This window comes from Chiloscyllium punctatum, chromosome 5 (genome assembly GCF_047496795.1).
Source record: "Chiloscyllium punctatum isolate Juve2018m chromosome 5, sChiPun1.3, whole genome shotgun sequence".
Lineage (NCBI taxonomy): Eukaryota > Metazoa > Chordata > Chondrichthyes > Orectolobiformes > Hemiscylliidae > Chiloscyllium > Chiloscyllium punctatum.
The window spans coordinates 44955680-44983218 of record NC_092743.1 but is presented as its reverse complement, the minus strand read 5'-3'; the positions used below and the strand labels follow the sequence as shown (position 1 = coordinate 44983218).

At 38.5% G+C, this 27539-nt stretch overlaps 1 protein-coding gene across 1 annotated transcript; it reads right to left on the bottom strand.

The window, feature by feature from the left end:
• On the bottom strand, positions 1 to 22676 carry cfap418 (cilia and flagella associated protein 418). Its single transcript, XM_072570183.1, has 6 exons — positions 22550 to 22676; positions 18564 to 18666; positions 14468 to 14535; positions 9415 to 9480; positions 7739 to 7834; positions 1 to 1158 (listed from the first exon to the last, which is right to left on the bottom strand). Exons 1-6 carry the CDS (start codon positions 22651 to 22653, stop codon positions 1005 to 1007), a joined length of 591 nt encoding a protein of 196 aa, XP_072426284.1. The 5' UTR covers positions 22654 to 22676; the 3' UTR covers positions 1 to 1004.
• Between the last annotated feature and the right edge of the window lie 4863 nt (positions 22677 to 27539).

Genomic DNA, 27539 nt, shown 5'->3' with positions numbered 1-27539 from the left:
TGCCAATATTCCAAAACTTTATTTACATTTTTGACCAAATACTTGTCACAGCAGCAAAACTCTTCTAAAAAGTGTAACGATCATTGTGTAATTGGCCTTGGTTTATCCAGTGTATAGCTTTTTCATTTTAGAAATTCCAGTATAGATAATTTAATAAATTCAGGAGATTTCTTCCTGCTTTAAAGGTATTGTGACCTCCAAGATTGCTTTAAAAGTGGTTTCTGTTCCATCTTAGGGACATTTGCCATGTCCAAGGCTTGAGTTTGAATGTTATGCATACATATTTAGATTTGTGCTACAAATTCCATGCTGCTGGACTCTGAGCATTTTTCCAGCTGTAATGAATGCTATTCACTTTGAGAAATGCAGCCAAGTGCATTCTTCAATCCATTAGAAAGTGATCTTCACATCATTTAAAACTTGTCATGAAAAAAAAAGCATTGCAGTAAACACAAGGGATTAACACAAGGACCTCTTCCAGTGCAACTGTTTTTTAAACCCAAGTAATTATGCTCTCGTCATTTACGCAACACCATTTTCCATTTTGTAGCAAGTTATCTAATAACTCCTTGTGCATAGTCAAAATCATTTGATTAGATAACACTGAAAATAACTCCTAGTGCCTAAAACTCTAGTGCCAGTGGGAAAGCCAGGTTGATCTAAATCTTAAGTATACTTTTCATGTGGATTTTTGTATCAAACTTGGGTCAGTTTGGTCTTGCCTGCACAATATGCTTTGCAAGGTAAAGTCTATTGTCAGTTGTATTTTCCACAATATAAGAAAAACTGAATTCTATTTAGTGTTAGTGACATACATTTATTAAACCACATTATTGAATTAGAACAACATTAAAGAATGTTTTAACCAAAAAGTATAGAAAAATAAATTAAATTGCTGCAACTCGCCTTGTATTTAAAAAATAAATCTACAATATTATATCAGGTAATACAGTGGACCAACCATCTAATGGTGACTGGAAGAGACAAGTGTGCTTTGAAAGTTTTCAATGTTTTCCACACACCCATCGAAGTTCCTGTTCTTCCCTGAGGTCTGTCAGTTCCTGGATTGACCTCCAGCTGCACTGACAGGCATATGCTCGTGTACCTTTCCTACTCAATGTCTTCGCTTTCAACTTGTTTAAGTTGGGCATGTTGTTTCTGTTGGTGAAAGCAAAAAAAATGTAGGTGTATACCATTTTAAATGTGGCCTAACATTACATTTATTATTTGTAATTAAAACTAGTGGAACGATCTGTACTGAATTTATTTACATAAGTGGTTCTATTTCCTCTCATATTTCCTCCTCTAAATCTAACATAATTCTTTATCCCCCTCTCTCATCAGCTTAAATTCATCTATATCATCACTTAAAGTATTCCCAGAAATACAGAGTTCCACATTTACACCAGTTTGTGTGTAATGGTTTTCTCGATGACTATCATACTTTGAGAACTTCCAATTATGCTTATCCCCATAAGCAGAAATAGTCTTTCTGTATTAGCTCCACCAAAACCCTTCAAAGATCTCCACTAGGTCACTCCTCATCCTTTTTTTTTGACGAGAGGCCCAGCCTGTGAATTCAGCATCTTTATATAATGTTTACAATATTGCAACCGGAAAGCACACAATACTTTAACCCAAGTTCCATTCAGGTTTAGGATAGTCTTCCCTACTCATTCCTTCAGAAGTAAAGCCTAAAATTCAATTTGCCCCTTTTGACAAGGGGTTTGTTAATCTGTGACAATGTTTCATAACTTGTGTATCTGTGTTCTGGACTATAGTCATACAGTATGGAAACAGACCCTTTGGTGTAACTAGTCCATGCTAACCATGTTCCCAAACTAAACTAGTCCCATTTCCCAGTGTTACCCTATTTAGACTTGCACCTACCAAATAATAAGTGATTTTCTATTCCTGCTAAAATATACTCCCTCTCCTTTGACTATATTGAATTTTATTTGCTCATTCTTCAAGTTAATTAAATGTTTTCCAACAATATGATGCAGTCTTCCTCAGGACTGATTATCCCGCCCTGAAATTTGGTGCTATATGCAAATTGATAAGTTGCTTAAATGTCTAAAATGGTTTGCAAAATTTAACTCACCAATGTTAATTATGAACAGCAACGGTTCCAGTACTGAGCCTTTTGGGACCCACTTGGCACCTTCTGGCACCAATCTTTACTTCCATCTTCTGCTTTCTATCTTGAAGCCAGCCACCAATCCATTCTGTCACCTGTTCCTTAATTCCATATTGTCTAACCTAATTCATTAGCATCTAATTGAAAGTCTTTTAAAATTGCATTGACAGAATTACCTATGTCTGCTCTATTACCCATTTTCTGTCCCAATTATATCTTTTTAAAAAATCAATAAGGTTGATGGAAGAAAATCTTCATTTTTGAAATCCATGTCCACTATTCACTATTATACTCTTATTTGTAGAGGTTCTTTGATTATCTCTTTTAGTAGAAATTCTACTTTTCTTTTTCCTCCATAACTTATCTTAAGCTGCCTAGCCTACAAATTACATGTCTATGTTCTGTTCCTTTTCTTAAATATACGATTGCATTAGCTTTCCGATAGTCCCCTGATAAATCTTTTACCAACAAGAATTAATAACTGCGGCCTAGGTAAATACTGAAGCAAAGTAATTATTTAAGATTTCTGCCATCTCTAGCATTGTGGTGGCTATTCCCTAATACCATATTCCTAACGTATTCTAGTCTTCCTTATTGATATGTCGATAGAATCTTTTATCATTTTGTTTCAATATTATAACTTCACAGTTCCTCTTTGCCTTGCTAACTGTGTTTGTGACTTACCTCTTAATCTCTTAATATTTGCTGTCATCATAAGTCTTCTCCTGTTGACTTAATGCCTACCTTCTTCCTAATGCTCAATCTTTCGCTTATGATGTTATTCATCCATTGTGTCCCATTTATGTTCATTTGTTCTTTCTTTTATGAATATATTTTTCCTGCACTTTACTGGACACTGTACTAAATGTTTATCATTGTTGGATGTGTTGTTGTCCAATCATGTTATTTTCTCAAGTTCTATTCTCATACTTCTGAGGAGTTCATTCTTTTAATAGCAACTTCCTTTCTGCTTTCCTACAATTACTAACAATGATGATCAAACTTGGGTGAAACATCAAATCAGCCACTGCATTCACGTGAAAAGCCTGTCGGTTAGATCTTCCTGGTACATTTTGCACAATTATTCAATGAAAGGGAAACCATGTTTGACAAATATGAACATAACATTGGAAGGATATTGTATTTGAATTATCAGAAGGCATTTAATTACACAAGTACAAAAAAATGGCTGTTACACAAGATCTCAACTGATTGGGGATAATCTATTAGAATTGACTAAGGATTGGTTAACAGACACATAACAAGAGAATAGGGATGGACATGTCTTTTTTTGAGATGGCAGGATGTAACTACTATGCTGCAAGCAGCAGTGCTTGGACATCAGTTAGTTGCAATCTATATCATAGGAACATAGGAACTAAGGGTATTCAGAACCTTGAGCCTGTTCACCATTCCATGAAATCATGGCTGATCTGTAGCCTAGCTCCATAAACCCACCTTTTGCCTATATCCCTTAATATCTTTGCTTAACAAAAGGTTGTCAATTTCAGATCTAAAATTAACAACTGATCCAGAGTCCAGTGACCATTGTAGAAGAGAGTTCCAAACATCTACCACCCTTTGTGTATACCAGTGCTTCGTAACATCTCTCCTGAACAGTTTGGCCTTACTTCTCAAACCATGGCTCCTAGTAAGTTCCAGAATCCCCAACCACTGGAAATAGTTTATCTTTATCTACCCCATCATTTCCTGACTTCAATTTGATCACCCTTTAACCTTAAATCTAAAGAAAGCAAGACTAATTTGTATAATCTCTCTCACAACTTAATCACTGGAGTCTCGATATCATTCTTGTAAACATAAGGGAATAGAATATTAGTAAATGCTACAATATATGAGCAAAAGCTCAGAGTTAGGTTTTGAGAATTGTCTTAAAGGAACTGCAGAAGCAGAAAGGTTTCCTTCATGCGGGACTTTGAATTTATGACCTTGGAAGGTGAAGAGACAGCAATGTGAAACTCTAACTACTGGATATTTCTTCTTGATCATGTCAAAAACTGCAGAAAGTTCAAGACCATGTCACACAGTGTAAAAAATTCAAAATGTATGACTGATATGAAATGTGAAAGCATTGTGAATAGTAAGAAGGAGATGCAGAGAAGTGTAATATGATTCATTTTGGTAAGAAGAACTTGGACAGACAATACAAAACAAAGGCAGCAATTCTAAAGAGGATACAGGAACAGAGGAACCTGGATCATTGTGTGTACAAAAGTGAAAGGGCAGGTTCAAAAAGTAGTTAACAAAGTATACAGCATGCTATGTTTTAGTAATGAGGGCATTGAATACAAAATCAAGGAGATTATGTTACACCTGTACAGAAAACTAGTTGGGTCTCAGCTGGAATAATGTCTCCAGTTCTGGAGCCATATTTTAGAAAAGATGTGAAGGCTTTAGAGAGCATGCAAGCAAGGTTCATGAAAATGATTTCAGGATGATGAACTTGACAGGAGATTCATTAGAGGCATTCAAAATCATAAGGGGTCCAGTCAGAGACAAAAACTGCACCCATTGTGGAAAGATCAAGGAGGCAAAGATTTAAGGTAATTGGCTAATCAAAGGAATGGAGACAGGTTCAATTATGGCATTCAAAAAGGAATTGGATTATGATGTTAAAAAAAGCAGGGTTAAGGAGAGAAGGCCGGGGAATGACATTAGGTAAACTGCTCCTTAAAAAGAAATCAGTACAGATATAACAGGCTGAGTGGCCTTGCTTCCGTGCTGTACTATTCTGTGATTATGTTTGAATGCATCATTTTCCAACTCTTCTACCTCCTCAACTCTACATGTAACTAACTTAGGCTCCTCCTCGTTGTCACATATAACACACAGCTCCTTGCTCCCCTGTGTTGACATGCTCTCCTGACAATGTTGGATGATTTCCTTCTTCCCACTGCCTCACAAATTGTTAAATAGTTTATTCCAGTAGTAAGCTTAGAAAATCATGGTGTAAACAGCACTGCATGAAGCTGTTTACAACCTGCAAATTTAGCCCTGCCAGCAACTTAATATGCATACAGCATTTAATTTTTATTTGCTGAGGTACTGGCCATACTTTTCCAATCTTCTTTAAATACAAGGAGATAGCAGAGGAATTGCAAATGCAAAATGTTTGTTCCAAAAAGAATGCAAGTCTAAAATCAGGAACTGTGGGCCGGTAACTTCAATCATAGTTAAAGGTGGGAAAGGGTTGATGAGAGTAATGTAGTGTAAATATGCTTTCAAAAGGTGTTTGACAATATGCTTTCAACAAAAAGTAAAGTGCTGCAATGATTAAAAACTGAAATAAAAACATAACCTGAAATGTTAAACCTTTTCTCATGGAAAGATGCGGCCTGATCTGCTGAGTATTTCCTACATTTTCTATTTTTATGTCACACAATCAACTTGCCAGCAATATTGAAGCCTATGAAACAAAATAGGAAGTAGCAGCATGGATGTAAAGTTAGCCAAGTGACAGAAAACAGTGAGTAGTGGTGAAGAGTTGTTTATAAGATTGAACTAAAGCATATGACAAATTTCCCCAGGAATCGATAATACTTGTTCAAAGTAATGACTTAGACTCAAGTGTGAAGGATGCAATTTAGAAAAATTGCAATTGACACAGTTTAGATGCATTGTGAATTGTGAGGAGCGAAGTGATCGGCTTCAAGAGGGCATAACCAAGCTGGTGGAGTGAGTAGACAGGTGGCAGATAAAATTTAAAGAGAAGAGTAAGACATTTGAGTAGGAACAATGAAGGGAAACAATGAAATGCACAATAAAGGATATGTTAGAGATTGGTTGTATTTGTGCAAAAATTGCTGAAGGTGGCAGGGTAGGTCAAGAAAATGGTTAAAAAGATATATAGTGTCCTACACTTTATAATTAGAATCACAGAGCACAAAACAATATATAATGAGGAACATTTAGAGAATACAGATTCTGGTTTTGCCTCACTGAAGCATTGTGTCCAATTCTGGGCATTACACTTTAAGAGGGATTAGACAGCATTGGGGAAACTACAAAAAAACAGGTTTATGGTAATAGTTTCAGGGATGGGATAATTGGTATTATTCTCCTTACAATAAAGAAGGTTGAGAGCAGAACTGATCAAAAGCATATGGGATCTAGGCAGAGTAGACAGCAGGAAACTGTTCTTATTGACAAAAAGGCCGAGCATGAGATGACACTGCTTTAAACTGTATGGCAGACTAACCAGTGGGTACATGAGAAAAAATGTTTATAGCTCAACACAGGGTTAAGATCTGATATGCTCTGCCTGACTATGTGGCAGAGGCATATATTTTTAACAAAGGAAATGGATAAACATCTAAAGAGAGAAAGTTGAACAGCTACAGGGATAGGGAGAGGTGATAAAAGTTGTCCTTGTAAAGGGCTGATATTGATCCAATAACTTCCTCCAGTACTGTAATTAACTCTATGAATCTATTTTTATTTTATTTATTTTGCATTTACAAAATCTGTCCAAAGTAGAGACAAGTCACAGTAATATGCCTGAGATTGCCAATATTTGTTTGTTCTTGACACGTTGATAAACTTTATTATAAAAGCAAAAAGAATTGAAACAAAGTTTTGAACAGTACAAAATGTTTATTAGCTTATTTTACTAATTTTGATTTCTGAAATTGAAAGCAAGGAACCCTAAATATTGAGCATAAAATTCTAAGTCATAATTTTAAAAATAATTTGCATGATAAATATGAGCTGGTAACACTACAGTGAGGGAACCAGTATCAGAAGTTTGTCTGAACAGGACAAGCAACTTAATTTCCTTTAAGCTGCTGCATTAAAGAATGAAGCACAATGATCTAACCTGGACATGAGGAAATGCATAGATGACAATCTAATATAATGCAGCTAGATATGGAGTTAGGAAAAAGTTTTGGTTCATTTTATATTTTAAAATTTGCACAATGAAATATATACAAATAAATTATACCAATTCTCTTGCAGTCCCTTAATTAAATAGATTGATTAACTGTGGATTGAACCAGTAACGTATATGTAACATTGAAAGGGTGAATTCAATGTCAAATCAAGTACAAGGAGAAATGCAGAGGGAAAGAAAGAATGTTAGGATGGAAAGAAAAGGGAGAGAGTTTTACACTCTCCAACACTGAAAACCTGTAGGAATGAAACTTCATACTTGTAGACAGTGAATTTGCAGCCCGAAGGGGGTTGACTAGCAGAAGTTAAAAACTTACTGCAATGTTAACTAGGCACTTGGACTGGAATGTACTGCACTTAACATTCTGCGGCAATTTAGTCTGTATAAACCATGCAACTTCAGCAATTCATTTAAACCATAAGCTGGATAGAAAATTACTGCTTTCACAAAGCTAATGATGGCAAATTAGATTGTAACTATAGGATTTCAGTTCAGTGAAATCCTGTCACTTGCCTATAGCATTTTTAATATGTAAGAATCCCACCATTAATTTTGCAGCAACATTCGGGACTATATGAATGTTAACTGAAAACCCAATATTACACATGAGTTTGTTTGGAACATTTTAAATTTTCCAGTTTCATACTGGAACTGTCAGATATATATCTGTACATAGTCACGCATACCTGAAAAAAAAGTAGTCACATGACTTGTTCCATTCATAATCATCAAGTGCAATTACTCTAAAGTCACAGGTAGTACAGCGGAGTTGGTCACACGTTCTGTTTATTAAAAAACAAATATTTTGACATCACAAACTAAATTATATAACCACATTAAAACAGTGGAATTGGCAAAGCAAGCTATCATTCTGACAACATGTATATTGACATTATTAAAACTTACTTTTCACAAACAAAATCAATACAGTTATTTCTTAGACTCTATGGGGCTCAACTATTGTTTTATAATTGTGAAGGACTACCTTCAATGTTGACTTACTCATCAATTTTCACTGTTTCCTTAAGGGGATATAGCTAAGTTTCAACTCTTCTCAGTATCGTTCAGATTTAGGTCCAATAATGAGGAACCAGCAGCACTAAGTTTCATTATTCAAATGTGGAAGATGACAACAACCATATTCTCCATGTTAAACCAGGGGCTGACATGAGTAAGGACATTAAACATCCCTCCATCACTAACACTAACCAGGTCACACATGAAGTTCTGGGGAAAAAGGGAAATCAGAAGGTCCCATTAAAAATGATAGTGAAAAATGTTCTAAATGTGTGATCCGAGTAGTATTAGAAGGGGATGGTGGGAAGCTGATCTTTAGCACTAGCTAAAGTATGATTGTGGCAGTTCAGGACTCTGCAAACAACTTACTTCAACTTCAGTGAGGGAGTGTTGCATTGTTGAAGGTACTGTTCTATGGATGATATTCCCACCTGCTAGTGGTCGAAGATGAAGTGAAAAACTCTATGACCCTCAAAGTTAAAGCTATTATTTAAATACAAGTCTTTATTAATATAGGATGGCAAATCTTCTTATCACAACTGGAGAGTCAAATGGTAATGCACTAACTTCTGAATTTATGCCAGAGTGATCATTGTGATATTACAGGACAGAGCTATCTGTTTAAGAGGCAGCATAGCTGAATTGCATTTCAAATAGGCTTGCTCTGGACATGTATTTCTCACTTTGAATTTACTCATTCCTGGCAAAAATGAATATTCCAGCTTTACCAAATATATTAGGGCATTAAAAAGTAATGTTAGGTTTTATATGAAGAAATGTTCTATAAGGTACTGTAGTAGCAAATTGTAGTAGAGGTAATAAACAATTGATATAGGAAGAATTTCAACTGAGATGAGGAATTCCTTCAACCAGACAGCAGTGAATCTTTGTAACTCACTGCCACAAAAGGCTGGGGAGAACAAGTCATTGAGTGACTTTAATACAGAGATAGATAGATTCTTGATTAGTAAGGGGATCAAGGAATCAAGGGCAACAGGGAGAAGGCAGGAGAATGGAGTTAAGAAATATATCAAATAGCTGAATGGCAGAGAAGACTCAGTGGGCCATATGGCCTAATTCTGCTCTTCTACCTCATGCAACAGTTTCAGTATCATGGTAAATAGATAGATGTGATTGGGACTCGAGGAAATGCATAGGTGACAGTGTGGTCACTATTGGTGTTTCATTGGTTGTAGATGTAGATACTACAAAAACACAATATTTCAATATTTTAAAAATGATATAAAAACAAGTGCATACATCCATTTGATTTTGCTCCCCAAAATTTTGTCTGACATGGACTACAATTAGGGATGAATGAAAACAAATCTGAAAATAAAAATACCTCGGAGAAGTATTTGTTCCCAATCCTAGAGGTGCAGAACTGCCGCCGAGATAAACTGGACAACACCTGAAAACAAAATATTCAAGATAGTTCTCTTTGGATGATGTACGCAGCTCAATATATCTAAAATGATCCCTCTGTGGTGTTCACACTTCTAGTACGTTGACAAACCACTTCAACCCTATCTTTACTGCTCATTAGCCACATCAAAAAAAACATACACAGACAGGATAGAGAAGGGATAATAGAAGGAATGTTTTTAAAAATCTGCACACATTATCTGATATGAAGTGGTAAGCTTGGATAGCACAAGCAAACCAAGTAGCAGGTGAAAACCCCAGCAAGGCCAGAGATATGGAAGTCTTGCCAATCTTAAGGTAAGTCTTCCTTTAAATTGTTTATGTCATTCTGCAGACTAACAGGCTGACTGGGTGTTGGGAAGAAGCAATGTGGCAAAAGGCAACTACAGCAAAGGACCCATGGGATAGACTAGTTAGTGGGGTGGATTTTTCAGGCTGTCAAAGGAGGAGGCAGACAGTTGAGGAGCCCTCCCTCTAGACTAGGGTGGCAGAAACTGTGGGCCACAACTAGTAATGGTTGGACCAAAGGCTTCCTCATGAGGTCTGAATGGATCCCTCCTATTCTTCCTGGCCCTGGCTAATATGGGTTAATCTTTAGTATTTTACATATTTTCTAACAACATTGGTATAAGTTTATGTTATGGCTCTGATGATGTTTTTGAATGTTAATTAAATCTCAACCTGCTCTTTATAGGAGACTTGCTGACAGTCATGAACATGACTGGATAAAATTAATGTAAGTAAAGTATCCAATAATGAGGAAATTAATAGAATTAGAGTGAAAATTCCATCTGAGGGTGTTAAAAGTAGTAGGGGAGCGCATTGTCAATACAGCAGTTGTCCCGCTTAAACATGTCATTCGCCTGATGAAGGGCTTTTGCCTGAAATGTTGATTCTCCTGCTCCTCGGATGCTGCCTGACCTGCTGTGCTTTTCCAGCACCACATTCTTGACTCTGATCTCCAGCATCTGCAGTCTTCACTTTCTCCCATTCCCTTTTTAAGAAGGGTAAAGAGGAAAACAAGGGAATTACAGATCAGTTAGCCTAACATAAATCAAAGTACTGCAGATGCTGAAGATCTGAAACAAAAAAACAAAAAATTGTTGGCAAAAGTCAGCAGGTCTGGCAGCATCTGTGGGGAGAAATTAGACATAATGTTTTGAGTCCAGTGGCTCTTCATCAGAACCATCTATGGTAGCAGGGAAACTGTTATAAGTCTATAATTGAGGTTGGGGTAACAGAAGACCTTGAAAATTTTCAGTTAATCAGGGGAGGTCATCATGGATTCGTGACAGGTAAATCATGCCTGATAAACCTCAATGAAGTTTTTGAAGTAGTGGACAAGGGAATGACAATGAGTGTTGTCTATATTGATTTCCAGAAGGCTTTCATTTGATAAAGTCTCACATAGGAGACTGTTAACTGAGATAGAAGCCCAAGAATTGAGAGCAGATTAATTACATGGCTGGGAAATTGGTTGAATGGTTGGTGAAAGAAAATAATTGGCCGGATTTGACCAGTGGTGTCCCACAAGGGTCTGTGCCAGGTCCTTAAAAAATCACATTATTTATTAATGATTTGGATAATGGTGTAGAAAGTCATATATACAAGGTTGCAGACAGTGTAGATGATGGCATTAAATTACAGAGGGATATTGATTGAGAAGGTGAATGGATAAAACTATGGCAAATGGAGTTCAATGTAAGCAAGTGTGAAGTTACCAATTTTGAATCAATAAAGAAAAGATCAGGTTACTTTCCAGATGACATGAAACTAAATGCAATGGATGTCCAAAGATATTTAGTACAAGTGCATAGATTTTTAAAATGCCAGGAACAGGTGGAGAAAATAATTAAGGAAGTTAATGGAATGCTGGCCTTTATATCTGGAAGACTGAGGTATAAAGATGCAGTTTGCTGCAGTTAAAAAAAACCCTGTTTAGACCCCACTTGGAACAAAGAGAGCAGATTTGGGCACTCCACCTTAGGAACGACATGTCAGCTTTACAGGAAGGACAACATAGGTTTACAAGAATGATGCTTAAAAATGTGTTGCTTGAAAAGCACAGCAGGTCAGGCAGCATCAAAGGAACAGGAGAATCGACTTTTCGGGCATAAGCCTTCTACAGCAGTTGTCCTGCTTAAACATGTCATTCGCCTGATGAAGGGCTTATGCCCGAAATGTTGATTCTCCTATTCCTTTGATGCTGCCTGCTGCACTTTTCCAGCAACACATTTTTAAGCTCTGATCTCCAGCATCTGCAATCCTCACTTTCTCCTAGTTTATTTTTACAAGAATGATATCTGGATTTCAGATGTTAAGTTATGAGGGATTATATAAATTAGGCTGCTTTCTCTAGAATTTACTCATACAAAGAATAATGGGCTCATTATTAAAATTGTCAATAACTGTTCAGTATTCTTAGAAACAGCTGATAATATGATTGATCTAAATTATAATCCATATGTTTTACTAAAAGGTTAACCATGATGATCAATGATTTTAGCATCAAGTTTTCCATTAGTACCCTCCTGTAATGAAGAAGTTTGACATCCAGATATAGCACATCTGCACAAAATATCTTGGTCTTATGCAAATTCAATTCAAGAATCCTTGAGTTGGGAATATGAATTAGAAATAGTCTGACATATAAAGGATGGGAAAAATTTTGCACAACTTTCTCAACACTTCCTCAGAGAAAGCACAACAAAAAGGGAAGACTGGGACTGTCAGTCAGGAGGATAGGGTGAACTAGGTGGAAATAGAAGCAGTCTCTCAGGCTTTGATCCGAATGAACAGGTATAAGTAGGAACAACATCTAGGTGATGTTATAGAGATCTGTATCATAGAAAAAGGTCCTTTGGTCCATTGGTCTGCGCCAGTCAAAAACACCCACTTAGTTATTCTAAACCTATTTTCCACCACTTAGCCTGTAGACTTGTATGCTTTGGCATCACAAGTGCATATCTAAATCCTTCTTAAATGTTATGAGAGTTTCTGCCTCTCCCCCCACCCTTACAGGCGTTGTTCCAGATTCCCACCACCCTTTGGGTGAAAATTTTAATCCTCAACTATCTTCTAAACTTCCTACCTCTTACTTTAAATCTATGCCTCCTGTCACTGGTCCCTCCACCAAGAGGAAAATTATTTTCCTCTCTACCATATCTATGCCCCTCATAATTTTATACATCTCAATCTTGTCTCCCATCAGTCTCCTCTGCTCTAAGCAAAATTACCTCAGTCTATTCAATCTCTTGAAATTTCAAACTCTCTAGCGATTCATTTCAGGTCTAACAATATTGGGAAGGAGAGAGGAGACATCCTGTTGAGGGGATGACACGATAGTTCAGTGGTTAGCACTGCTGCCTCACAGCACCAGGGATCTGGCTTTGATTCCAGCCTTGGACAACTGTCTACGTAGTGTCTGCACAGGTTTCCTTCAGGTGGTCTGGTGTCTTCCAAAAGTCCAATAACTTGGATTGCCCGTAGTGTCGGGGATGTGCAGGCTAGGTGGGTTAGCCATGGGAAATGCAGGGTTAGAGGGATATGGGTAGGGGGTTGGGTCTGGGTGGGATGCTGTTCAGAGGGTTGGTGTGGATCCGATGGGCCAAATAGCCTGCCCCCACACTGTAGGTATTTTATGAATATCAGGAGTTAAAATTTTTTTAAAAAAGTTCTAAGACAGTAAAACGTAGAAAACATGAGTAGGCTCATGAAGCCTGCTCAGTCATTCAATATGATTATTGATGATTATTGTGAGGTGATCATCAATGTCACATGCAAATTGTCTCAACAACAAAAATGAATGAATGAGTAATGCAAGGCGTGTTCCATATAGTGTGACACTGAGAATGAACTGGGGCTTTGAACAGTCTGCACTTAAACTCAGTTGAAACCATGGTTCTAGTGAAAATGATAACAGAATTGTAAGAATGACTTTATACTCATAACTGAGTGTGGATGGCTCAGCCAGAAGTAAATGTAAAACATGCAATTTATAGATTGAAAAAATGATAAAGACAGGATTCAGGTTATAGAACATGATCAGGATTCTCCAGCTGAATGAAAGTTGATATATAAAGTGAAATAGTTACAGCAGGAGTAACAAATGAGAAACATGTTAATGCTGGTTTGAAAAGCTAGGTCAGGAATCAACTTTAGATGAATTCTCTCTTCGCATTATTTTTAAACAGAAATAGCACAATTGGCCATGAGGTGAGCTCAACACTGAGATAGCGCAGCAGGTCAGGCAGCATCCAAGGAGCAGGAGAATCGATGTTTCGGGCATGAGCCCTTCTTCCTGAAGAAGGGCTCATGCCCGAAACGTCGATTCTCCTGCTCCTTGGATGCTGCCTGACCTGCTGCGCTTTTCCAGCAACACATTTTCAGCTCTGATCTCCAGCATCTGCAGTCCTCACTTTCTCCTCAACACTGAGATATGCAGGGGAGAAGAAAACAATAGATTTGTAGTTTTGGTGATGGTTTATTGTGGTGAGCAGTAAATTCATCAGAATCCTTTAATTACACTCTTTAAAAAAATTCCTAAGGTATACATGACTGTATAATTACTTTTATGGAGGCAAACAGGTGGTAACTTTGCCCATTGGGTGTTCACAATGTAAATTTGAATGTGTGCTTGCTGTGACTTTTCTACCCATTAATTTTATGACTGGAGAAATTGTTGGTAAAATATTACCAAAATTCTAGTGTGCTCTATTTGCAGTTTATTTGCATAGAGTTGCTTATAAGATGTAATTTTAGCAGATTAGTAAACAGATAAATGAGGAAAAGGCAAAATATTAAAGAAAACAAAACAGGTTCAAAATAGATGGAGTGCTTTATAGTATCATTTTGTACAACTTAAAATCTTGATTAAAACTAAATATGCAAAATTTCATACCAATATGAATTCAGTTATAACCAAAGGTCATGAGTAACTTTCAAAATTACATTTTAAAAAATCATCAACTTACTTTTTACCCCTGGTCTGAGAAAAGGCTCCGTTACCTGTACAATTTGTTATTGGCCCTGGCACTGACTTCTGTAACAAACAAGCAGCATTTTAAATAACAAGAACAACTTTGAGAAACACAGTATTGTTCATTTCAATTTTTAATGAAGCATCCTGATTATTTAAACGTATAGATTCAAATCTAGAACATATGTAAACTAGCATGACCTGAATGCATGAGGATGTTTTGAGAACAAGAATGTCTAAGCAGCTGAAGTTTTGGTATTGCAATGCATGTGGAGAATGAAAATTTAGATTGTGCATTTAATTATTATTCCTATAGTAATAGCACATTTAATATATTTTTCTTACAACTATGTGTTGCATGGAGCAAAACAAAAGTGCTCAACATTAAAAATGGGATACATTTTCAGTTTACAGAAATGTTCCTGCGCTTTCATCTCACTTTAGTGCTGTCAAAGAGCAGGGATGAGTGTAGTGGCCATCATTAAGAAGGAAGTGCTACAGAGGCTGCAAAGTCTAAAGGTGGATAAATCATCCAGACCAGATGGACTACAAACTAGAGTTCCAAAGGAGATAGTGGAGGAGATTGTGAAGGCATTGGTAATCTTTCAGGAATTCCTGGAGTCAGGGAGGGTTCCAGAGGACTGGAAAATGGCTAATGTAAAACCTACATTTAAGAAGGAAGGGAGGCAGAAGATAGGAAACTATAGACCAGTTAGCCTGACCTCTTTTGTTGGTAAGGTTTTAGAGTCCATTATTAGTGTCAGTACAGCTTCATCAACAGACGTCACACCTGACAAATCTGTTAGAATTCTTTGAAGAGGTAACACGCAAATTAGACAAAGGAGAGCCAGTGGATGTGATCTATTTGGATTTCCAGAGGCCTATGACATGGTCCTGCACATGAGGCTGCTAACTAAGAGCCCATGATATTGGGGATAAGGTACTGATATGGATGGAGGATTAGCTGATTGGCATAAGGCAGAGAATGAAGATAATGGGGTCATTTTCAAGATGGCAGCTAGTGACTAGTAGAGTTCTACAGCGGTCAGTGTTGGGATCACAACTATTCATGTTATATCTTAATGATCTGGATGAAGGATCTGAGAGTATTGTTGCTTAGTTTGCACATGACACAAAAAAAAGGTGGAGGGACAGGTAGCGTTGAGGGACACGCTGGGAGACTGGACAAAGAAGTGGCAGATGGAATACAATATGGAAAAGTGTGAGGTTGTGCACTTTGGTAAGGAGAATAGAGATGTAGACTAATTTCTAATCAGGGAAAAGTTTCAGAAACCTGAAGAACTAAGGGACGTTAGGAGCCCTAGTTAAGGATTCTCTTAAGGTTAACATGCAGGTTCAGTTGGCAGTTAGAAGGCCAATGCAAGGTTAGCATTCATTTCAAGAGGACTAGAATACAAAAGCTGAGATATACTGGTGAGGCTGTATAAGACACTGGTCAGACCACCTTTGGAATATTGAGAGCAGTTTTGGGCCCCACATCTAAGGATGGACATTCTAATGTTGGAGATTTTCAGAAGAGATTTACAAGAATGATCTTGGGGATGAAGAGCTCATATGAGGGACAGTTGAGGACTCTGTATCTGTACTTGATGGAGTTTGAAAAGATAAGTTGGGGGTGGTGGAGGCAGAAGGGCAGATTTCATTGAAACTTACAGAATACTGAGAGACCTGGATACAGTGGATGTAGAAAAGTTACTTCCACTAGTAGGAGAGACTTGGACCTTAGAGTGATGACCTTTTAGAACAGAGATGAGGAAAAATTTCTTCAGCCAGTGGGTGATGAATCTGTGGACCTTTTTGCTGCAGAACGCTGTGGAGGCCAAGTTCTTTGGTGTATTTAAGATAGAGATAGATAGTGATTAGTAAGGAGATCAAGAGTCACAGAGAGAAGCAGGAAAACTGGATTGAGAAACATATCATCCATGATTGAATCATGGTATAGACTCGATGGGCTGAATGGCCTAATTATGCTCCTATATCTTATGGTCTTAAACTTATGGGGCCTACAAAATGCAGCCTGCCCATTTAGGAAAAGGCAATACTCATGCAATGAACTATAGTTAAATATTTGTTTATTGTACAAATATGAATTATCTTAGTTCACAGAACATAGAACATTACAGCGCAGTACAGGCCCTTCGGCCCTCGATGTTGTGCCGACCTGTCATACCAATCTGAAGCCCATCTAACCTACACTATTCCATGTACGTATGTATGCTTGTCCAATGACGAATTAAACGTATTTAAAGTTGGCGAACCTAATACCATTGCAGGCAAAGCATTCTATACCCTTACTACTCTGAGTAAAGAAACTACCTCTGACATCTGTCCTATATCTATCACCCTTCAATTTAAAGCTATGCTCCCTTGTGCTCGCCGTCACCATATGTGGAAAAAGGCTGTCCCTTTCCACCCTATCTAACCCTCTGATTATCTTGTATGTCTCTACTAAGTCACCTCTCAACCTTCTTCTCTATAATGAAAACAGCCTCAAGTCCCTCAGCCTTTCCTCGTAAGACCTTCCCTCCATACCAGGCAACATCCTAGTAAATCTCCTCTGCACCCTTTTCAAAGCTTCCACATCCTCCTTATAATGCAGTGACCAGAACTGTACACAATACTCTTGCAGCCGCACCAGAGTTTTGTACAGCTGCAGCATAACCTCATGGTTCCAGAACTCGATCCCTCTATTAATAAAAGCTAAAACACTGTATGCCTTCTTAACAACCCTGTCAATCTGGGTGGCAACTTTCAAGGATCTGTGTACATGGACACCGAGATCTCTCTGCTCATCTACACTACCAAGAATCTTACCATTATTCCAGTACTTTGCATTCCGGTTACTCCGACCAAAATGAATCACCTCACACTTCTCCGCATTAAACTCCATTTGCCCAGCCCAGCTCTGCAACTTACCTATGTCTCTCTGTAACCTACAAAATCCTTCGTCACTATCCACAACTCCACCGACCTTAGTGTCGTCGGCAAATTTACTAATCCACCCTTCTACGCCCTCATCCAAGTCGTTTATAAAAATGACAAACAGCAGTGGACCCAACACCGACCCTTGCGGTACACCACTAGTAACTGGACTCCAGGATGAACATTTCCCATCAACCACCACCCTCTGTCTTCTTTCAGCAAGCCAATTACTGATCCAAACTGCTATATTTCCCACAATCCCATTCCTCTGCATTTTGTACAATAGCCTACTGTGGAGAACCTTATTGAATGCCTTGCTGAAATCCATATACACCACATCAACCGGTTTACTCTCATCTACCTGTTTGGTGCTGTCTACCTGTTTCATGCTGTCAATTTCTACTACAATAGGAATTACATATAATGTAGAGAATAGAATCAGGCCATATTCCTAACAGGTCCATGTTAGTGTTTTTTCGCAGCACAAGACTTATCCTATCTTCTTCAATTAAATTCTATTGTCAAAATCTTTCATTTCTTGTTCCATCCTGAATTTACACGCTTCCCCTAGGCACATCTGAGTTTCCTCTTAAATTTATCATTCGTTTGAAAGCGAGTTGGTGATAATCAGCATATTGATTATTTCAAAGCAAAAGTAGTTTCATACCAATGAAATGCATGCAGTTGTGTTGGCAATTTATGACACAGATGTCTTTGTTTAAAGAAAAACTGAAAGGCCATCAACTTTCCATAAGAAAAAGAGCACCTTTGTCCAACTTACAATGCATATGAATTAGGTTTTACTTGAGAAGAATTTCTCATGTGCCATCTTGATGTGAAAATGCTAATTACTGCTGAGGACCCACATCCACTAGAAACTGATTTGACACTGCCCAAATTCACTACATTTTTCAGCTTAACAGCTAGTAGGTGAAAACAGTTTTCACTCCTAGTATGAGCTCATCATGGATAATACATTATCTATCAGTTACTACTGTAAATTGAGGCACGGAAATTTCATTTACACAAGAGATTCTAAAATAATTACTGTATGATATGAATGAGAAGGATGTTTCTAATAATGTTTGATGAGCTCATATAAATACGTAACATCTTTTTGAATATTATTTTGAAAGTATGCAACTTACAGAAGGATCAGATAAACTTGGATCATCATGAAAAATGTCATCAATAAGATCACTTAAATCATCTTCCTCTCTGGAAATTTCTTTAGATGAGACTGAAGGTGCACTGAAAAATATAACACAAATATTAAATAAACATATTATATGGGCATTAGATAAGATTCCACCGTGAACGTACAAATCCAAATTTTTCACGAGATAAACAGTGGAAAGATTAACTGAAAATGCATGAAACCTGATACAGGAACCATTAGAAATATACAGGCAAAAACAGATTAAGTTTTAGAAATTAGCTGGATTGACATATCCGTTTTTAACAGGAAATGCAGAAGTTACATAGCAAAAGTATGTATCCAAGGAAAAATTGCAGCTGCTCCATGAAAATATACTATCGTGGTTAATACAATAGTCGAGATCCAGGAGTATTGTGGATGGATTATTTTGTGAATTTGAGTTTGAAGGATTGTGAAGAGAACTGGATTTTCCTTTTTTTAAAAAAAAGGCCAATGAAAGGATAACAGAATTTTTTTTTCAGAAAACAAGGCATTTTTTAGAATCTATGTGGTTCCAGATAATTGCTGATCTTGATTGCTTGAACTCACTTTAAGGAAAACATTGACTGTTTTTACCACTGTGTTTTATGGCAATTATGTTTGAACAATGTTGTGCAGTGATAGCGTCTTACAGCACTAAAACAGATCATTCAATCCAACTCGTGCATGCCAACCAGATATCCTAAATTAATATAATCTCATTTGCCAGCATTTGGCCCATACCTTCCAAACCTATCCTATTCATGTAACTATGGGCTTTGGATTTTCAGTTGGGGAAGTGTGCTGAAAGAAAATGTTGCCTGTTTTTCAAACGCTTTTGTAGTGAATCCAGTGTAAAACCTGATTGTCGTCTTGAAGTGAAAGACTTGTTGATGCTGTGTTTCCTGAACAAGATGTCTCTACCACAATGCCAGAGATAATTACTATGTCAGCGATACTCATCTACATATGCCAGAACAGTAGGCTGCCAGCATGGTGGCTCAGTGGGTAGCACTGCTGTCTCACTGCACCAGGGATCTGGGTTCAATTCCAGTCTTGGGCAACTGTGGAGTTTGCACGTTCTCCCTGTGTCTGCATGGGTTTCCTCCCACAATCCAAAGATATGCAGGCCAGGTGAATTGGCTATGCTAAATTGCCCATAGTGTTAGGTGCATTAGTTTGGGTAAATGTATGGAAATGAGTCTGGGTGGGTTACTCTTTGGAGGCTCAGTGTAAACTTGTTGGGCTAAATAGCCTATTTCCAGGGAGTGTAATCTAATCTAAACATTCCACACCTTGTCCTTTTTTATTCCTGCAACTGACAATTATGGTCCAAAAATGTTTTTTCGCCCCAAAAGCCCTGCAGACAGAAATCTGTTTTGCCTTCTTTTACCCCATTGTGAATGCATGTGTCTGTGTGTGTTGCATTTTACAGGTTACTTAGACAGGTAAACGTTAATATTTTCATATTATATATTCTGCATGTTAGCTAATTCTGTGTTACCTTGGAGTAAGTTTTGTTTCAAAATAATAAGTTTTATGATTATTAAAGAAACCTGGTTGATGGATTTTTTATTTCAAAGCATACAACTGGGCAAACCAGAAACTGGTAAAAACACAAATTTATGTTGTGAACCATGAAGTCGTAAAATGAGAGAAAAATAGCGCATTCCTCCCTCCTCAGTTGTATCAAAGTTATGAACATATGAAGCCATGAACATGAAGGTGGTGGTTGTCATTTGGTTTTTTGAGCCTGTTTTAGGAAGCATGCAAGAATGTGAAGTTGAAACCACAATTAGATCAGCCATGATCTTATTGAATGGTGGATCTTATTGAATTATGGAACCATTCAATAAGATCATGGCTGATCTAATTGTGGCTTCAACTTCACATTCTTGCATGCTTCCTAATAACCTTCGGCTTCCTTTGGAAGAGATGAAGTAGTGATCCTGATAATAAAGAACAGTAGTAAGAAAGGATGTAACTTAGAGGATCAGGAGATAGAATCAATACAGGTGGAGATTAGAAATAACAAGGATCGGTACACGATGGTGGGAGCAGCTTATATGTTTCTAACAATGGTTATTCCATTGGGCAGAACATTTTAAAAAAATGATGTAACAAAAGCAATGTAGAAATCGTGGGAATCTTAATCTTCAAATAGATTGGACTATTCAAATTGGCAATGGTAGTTTGGAAGACCATTTTGTACAACACACTAATTATTGTTCCCTAAAACTAGGATCAAATAGGCACAAATTTGATATATAGGGTTATGTAATGAGGCAAAGTTAATCTGAGGAAAAGATCCTCTGGGGAACAAGTGATTCTAAATTGAATTCCATATTGAGTTTGAAAGCAACATACTTCAATCACAAACAAGAATCTTAAATTTACACATTTGTGTGATGAGAGAGCTGGTGAAGGTTACCTGGGTAAACTAACAAAAGGAATGGTGAAAAACATATAGTGGGAAACATTTATGAAATTTATTCAAAATTTTCACCAAAAATATGCTCCTTAAAAACTAATTCAACACTAACTGAATTTTATTCACTAGTTAAGTTACAAGTTGTATTAGCTTAAAAGAAGAGGCCTATAATTTTACAAAGAGTAACAGAAATAGCTAAAATGAAGGATTTTAGAACCAGTAAAAGCACAGCCATAAAATTGACAAAACAAGGAAAAACAACACAAGTAAACTACCCAGGAGTTTGAGAAGTTCCAATGTAAATAAGTTGCAGAATAGTTGTCAAAATGAACTTTGGCTGGAAATGTTATAATACAAAAAAACTGAAGGATGATCTTGGAAACAATGTTTACTCACTCTTTTAAAAAGTCTTCACAGGTCTGCAGATGCTGTTTGCACAGACTAGTGACATTGAAACATTTAAGCAACATACACAGTCTTATGTACCAATAATACAACACATTGTTCAAGGATTTTATGAAGGTCCAGTATTCATTGTTAAAACGGTTAGCAAAATATAACTTTTTTAAAAAAAATTATCCCTTAACTCTCTGTTGATGAGTGGGGATTATATTAAAAGAAAATTAAAGATTGTAGATACTAATTAAATTGCCTTATTCACTTATGTTCTGCTAAAGTTATATTAATTTAAAAATGCTAATTTCTGTTAAAATTAAAAAGTTGGTTTCCAAGACTGATATTTATAAAGTCTGATTAGGAACAAATGAGCAATTTTAAAGGTCACTGAATGTTTTGATTTAAATGTGGTCTAAATCCGGGGACAGAGAGGCTATTTAGTTTGCCTTGCCATCCCTGAGTCATAAAAATGTGAGACCAATGTTGGTTAGTTGGTTTCAACCCTTTGATAATTTAAGAATATTCTCTTCAAAAATGAAGTGTTAAAGAAAGCCTAGTGACAACATTTGAACAGGCTGAGAGAGTTGTTGGGGGCATGGCAGATGGAATGTAATGTAGACAAGTGAAGTATTATCCATGTTCCAGGAGGAACAGAGATGCAGAGTATTTCTTAAGCAAACAGATGAAAGTGCACCATGTTGGTGATAAAGTGAAAACTACAGAAAATACAGAATCATTACAGCAGTTACTATTACATCAAAAATACCTCATCAGCTTCCAAATAAATCTGCTGGACTACATATAACCTTGTCCACCAGCTATAAAACAATAAAACACTTTGGAAGGTATGAGGTTTTCGAAGTCGCTACACAAATGCAAGTTCTTTACAGCTTCGTCAAACACGGAGCCCGGAAATAGTAAACTGAAAGGTTCAGAGTTTAGCATCAACGAGACAAATAGCCGCAACCTCTGGTCACCAACAGGTTGTGCCTTGTACCAGGAGCAGACAGACCTGCTGCAGGCGAGCTGAAGCTCTGATGTGTGATGGTGTAGTGTTGTCACAGCCATGTTCCCTAACCCCCGGGGACACATCACTAAAACTCAGAAGAAACAAATTACTGGCATTTAACCTGATTTTCACCTCCATGCCCGCTCCCTCGCGGCTCGGCGCCGGCCGGTCCTGACAGAACCGCAGCTCCACTTCGTCCAGAAGCTCATCCAGATCGTCCGCCATGACAGCAGCGCCGGTTGCCTGGAGCCGACGAGCGCGCGCGTAACGACACGCCGTGCCCCGAGAGCGCGCACGCAATCGCGCACGACGGCATCGGCAGCGCGCTTCTAGGGTCCAGAGGAGATACGAGGCGTAGCGTACAGGCTGCAGGAGCAAATTACGACAGACGCTGGAGCAAGTAAACTCAACACAAACGTGAAAAGAATTTTAAATATCTGAAATAGGCACACTTAATGTTCAAGCATTTAAAATAAAAATCATTGACACGGACGTGAACATTGCTGGCTGGGCAAATATTTACTGCCCATCCCTAACTGTCCATAGGAGAGTGGTGGTGAGTTGCCTTCTTAAACAGCTGCAGACTTTAGGTTATCGGGAAATGGCTAAGGGCATTGCCCTGAGGAACTTCTGAAGAGCTGTCCTGGAGCTGAAATGACTGACCTCCAATGTAATCATCTTCTTTGTGCTAGTTTAAGCACAACCAGTGGAGAGTTTTCTAGTTGATGCCAATTTTGCTAGGACCTCTTAATGTCACATTTGGTCAATTGCTGCCTTGTTGTCAAGGGCAGTCGCTCTTCAGGCCCACGTTTGGAATTCCCCACTTTTGTCCATGTTTGAACCAAGACTGCAAATGAGATCAAGAGCTCAGTGTGTGTAGTGGAACTTAGAGTGAGCATCAGTAAACATGTTATTGCGCAGCAAGAGTAGTTTAATAGCATCGTTAATGGCCTTTTCTGTTGCTTTGCTGATGATTGAAAGTAGACTGATGTGGTGGTAAATGATTGGGTTAGATTTGTCCTGCTTTGAGTGAACAGAGCATAATTGAGAAATTTTCCACATTGCTGGGCAGATGCCAGTGTTGTAAGCTTATCTGAGGTTGTTGCAAGTTCTGGAGTTCTTACTTACTATTATTGACAGTATGTTGCCAGTGCTATTGGTGATGCAGGGATCTCAGGAGGAGGCTGAGATGGATTGTCCACTTGTCACTTCTGGCTTAGATGCTTGTGAATTCTTCAGCTTTGAGTTTTGTGCTGATGTGCTAGGCTTCCCTGTCATTGAGTATAGGGATATTCGTTGAGTCTCCTCCTAAAGTGAATTGTTTAAGTGCTAATCAACATTCATGACGGATGTCAGTTCCTCTGCCACCAACGATCAATAGCTGTAGTGTATGTTGCCTACACTATGCTATGCAGCAAATCACTAAGTTTCCTTAGATAGCACCTTCCAAACCCATAACCACAACCATGTAGGGGAAGGGCAACAGATATGTGGGAACACGACCACCTGCAAGTTCCTCTTCAAGACACTCACCATCCTGACTTGGAATTATATCACCGACTATTCCTTCAGTGTTCCTGGGTCAAAATCTTGGAACACCCCACCCTGACAGCCCTGTGAGTGTACCTTGACTAAATGATGTGCGGAGTTTCTAGAAAGTTAAAAATCACACAGCACCAGGTGAGAGTCCAACAGGTTTATTTGGAAGCGCTTACTTTCGGAGTGCTGCTCCTTCATCACGTGGTCTCTAGACGGTAACTCACCACCACCTTATCAAGGGTAATTAGAAATCCTGGCTAAACCAGTGAAATCCACATCCCCTAAATAAATTTGAAAAAATGTGGCAGTATTGCAGAGTTTGGATTTGATCCATTGTTTATGGAATCGCTTAGCTGTTTTCATTGTACGCTGTTTATGCTGCTTGGCATACAAGTAGTTCAGTGTTGTAGCTTAACAATATTGATACCTAACTTTGAGGTGCATTTGGTATTGCTTCTGGCATGCCCTTTTGCACTCTTCATTGTACAATCGTTGACATCCCAGCTTAACATTAATGGTAGAGTGAGAGATGTTGCCAGATTATGATGTTACAAATTGTGTTTGAATACAGTTCTCCTGCTGTTCATGACCCATTGCATCTTGTGGATGCTGAGTCTTGTGTTGCTAGATCTGTTCAAAATCTATCCCATTCATTATTGTGACAGTGCAAATCAACACAATAAAAGGTATCCTCAAAGTGGAGAACAGATTTTGTTTCCATATGGGCTGTACAGTGTTCACTCCTGCCAATGCTGTATGATAGATGCATCTGCTAAAGAAGTGGAATTCCACAGGGCCCTGTGTTAGGATATTTTACAATTTACATCAATGGATTAGGTGAGATGAGCAAAGGCATGGTGCCTAAATTGATGGATAACACAGTGTTAGAGTCATAGAATCATAGAGATGTACAGCACGGAAACAGACCCTTCAGTCCAAATTGTCCATGCCGACCAGATATTCCGACCTACCAGCACCCGGCCCATATTCCTTCAAACCCTTCCTATTCATGCAAGGTTTGTGAAGATTTGTGGCTCAGGTTGAGGTTTAGGGTGTAGGTTTGTTTGCTGAGCTGTAAGTTTGATATCCAGACGTTTCATTACCTGGCTAGGTAACATCATCAGTGGTGATCTCCAACTAAAGTGAAGCTGTTGTCTCCTGCTTTCTATTTATATGTTTGTCCTGGATGGGGTTCCTGGGGTTTGTGGTGATGTAATTTCCTGTTCGTTTTCTGAGGGGTTAATAGGTGGTATCTAGATCTATGTGTTTGTTTATGCCGTTGTGGTTGGAGTGCCAGGCCTCTAGAAATTCTCTGGCATGTCTTTGCTTAGCCTGTCCCAGGATAGATCTGTTGTCCCAGTGTTGTCCTGTGTGTAGGGCTACGAGGGAGAGAGCGTCGTGTCTTTTTGTGGCTAGCTGGTGTTCGTGTATCCTGGTGGCTAACTTTCTTCCTGTTTGTCCTACGTAGTGTTTGTGGCAGTCCTTGCATGGAATTTTGTAGATGACGTTGGTTTTGTCCATGGGTTGTACTGGGTCTTTTAAGTTTGTTAGTTTTTGTTTGAGAGTATTGGTGGGTTTGTGTGCTACTAGGATTCCGAGGGGTCTTAGTAGTCTGGCTGTCATTTCTGAGACTTCTTTAATATATGGTAAGGTGGCTAGGGTTTCTGGCTGTGTTAGGTCTGCTTGTCATGGTTTGTTCCTGAGGAATCTGCAGACTGTAGTTTTTGAGTATCCGTTCTTTTTGAATACGTTGTATAGGTGGTTCTCCTCTGTTTTCCGAAGTTCGTCTGTGCTGCAGTGTGTGGTGGCTCGTTGGAATAGTGTTCTGATAGAGCTTCGTTTGTGTGCGATGGGATGGTTGCTGGTGTAGTTAGGTATTTGGTCAGTGTTTGTCGGTTTTCTTTATACGCAGGTTTGTAGGTCTCCATTGTCCTTTCTTTCGACTGTGACGTCCAGGAATGCGAGTTTGTTGTCGGTTTCTTCCTCCTTGGTGAACTTTATGCCCGTAAGGGTGTTGTTGATGATGTTAAATGTCTCTTCTATCTTATTTCGTTTTGTGATGACAAAGGTGTCATCTACGTTGCGGACCCAGATTTTTGGTTTGATGGTTGGTAGGGCTGTTTGTTCTAGTCTTTGCATTACCGCTTCTGCTATGAATCCTGATAGCGGAGATCCATTGGGTGTGCCGTTGGTTTGTTTGGAGATTATGTTGTTGAAGCTGAAGTGGGTAGTGACGCACAGGTCCACTAGCTTCATGATGTTTTCGTTGGTAATGTGATTGATGGTGGTTGGGGTGTGTGTGATGGTCTCTTCTAAAAGTGTGGTAAGTGTTTCCTTTGCCAGGTCGATGTTGATGGAGGTGAACAGTGCTGTTACGTCGAATTGTTTTGTCTTCCTCTATTTTGGTGTTTTTGATGATTTTTAGGAATTCCTGGGTGGAGTGGATGGAGTGCTGTGACTCTTCTACTAAGTATTTCAGTCTTGCGTGTAGTTCTTTGGCCAGTCTGTAAGTTGGTGTTCTGGGTAGTGAGACTATGGGTCTGAGGGGGGCTTCTGGTTTATGGATTTTTGGTAGTCCGTAGAAATGTGGGGTGTTGGTCCCATCTGGTTGCATTTTCTGGAATTCAGCCTTGTTCAATTGTCCGGAACCGTGTAATTTTCTTAGGAGATATGTAATTTTGTTTCCTAGTTATGGGCTCGGGTCTAGCGCCACCTGTTGGTAGGTGTTGGTGTCAGTGAGTAGTGCATTGGCTTTCTCTATGTAGTCCCTTCTGTTCAGGACAAACATATAAATAGAAAGCTGGAGACAACAGCTTCACTTCAGTTGGAGGTTGCCACTGATGATGTTACCTAGCCAGGTAATGAAATGTCTGGATATCAAACCTACAGGTCAGCGAGAAAACCTACACCCTAAACCTCAATCTGAGCTACAAACCTTGCAAAAACCTATGAGCGCAACACGCAACAACTTGCCCGAAGATGAGAAAGGAATGCCATCCGAGAGAGTTCCACCCGCGAACATCTGTACTCCCTGCATGAATGTTTGAGAAAACAGGTACTGCCAAAATGTCTCCAATACAAACCGCCGATAAAAATACCTCAAGCCAGAAGTTTAACAGAACAAAACGGCCGCAGAATGCTCCGAGAACTAATCAATGACATCCACCACAGACTCCGAAAACACAATGGGGAAATTGTGCTCCAAAAACCGTTATTCAAACAAGTAACAAATCAAGAATGGACAGACGCGGTAGAACGAGCCATAAACACCAAACAACGACAAACACAGATAAAGAAAAATTGGGACCTGAAGAAAAAGCTTGACAAACTCACAAACAAAGACAAAACCGATAACACAGAGGCATGGATAAAAAACTTAGACCGAACCCTAACAGACACAGAAAAAGCGGTACTAGTAAAAGGACTAAATTTCAATTACCGAGTCACTGACAAGAAGGATTTCCTAGCGGCATTAGAAACCACATTGAAGGACAACAAACTCACGGAGGAAACACAACCAACGATCAGACAGACAGTTGCGCCTACTCTGAGCCGAAAGAGGGAAGGAAACA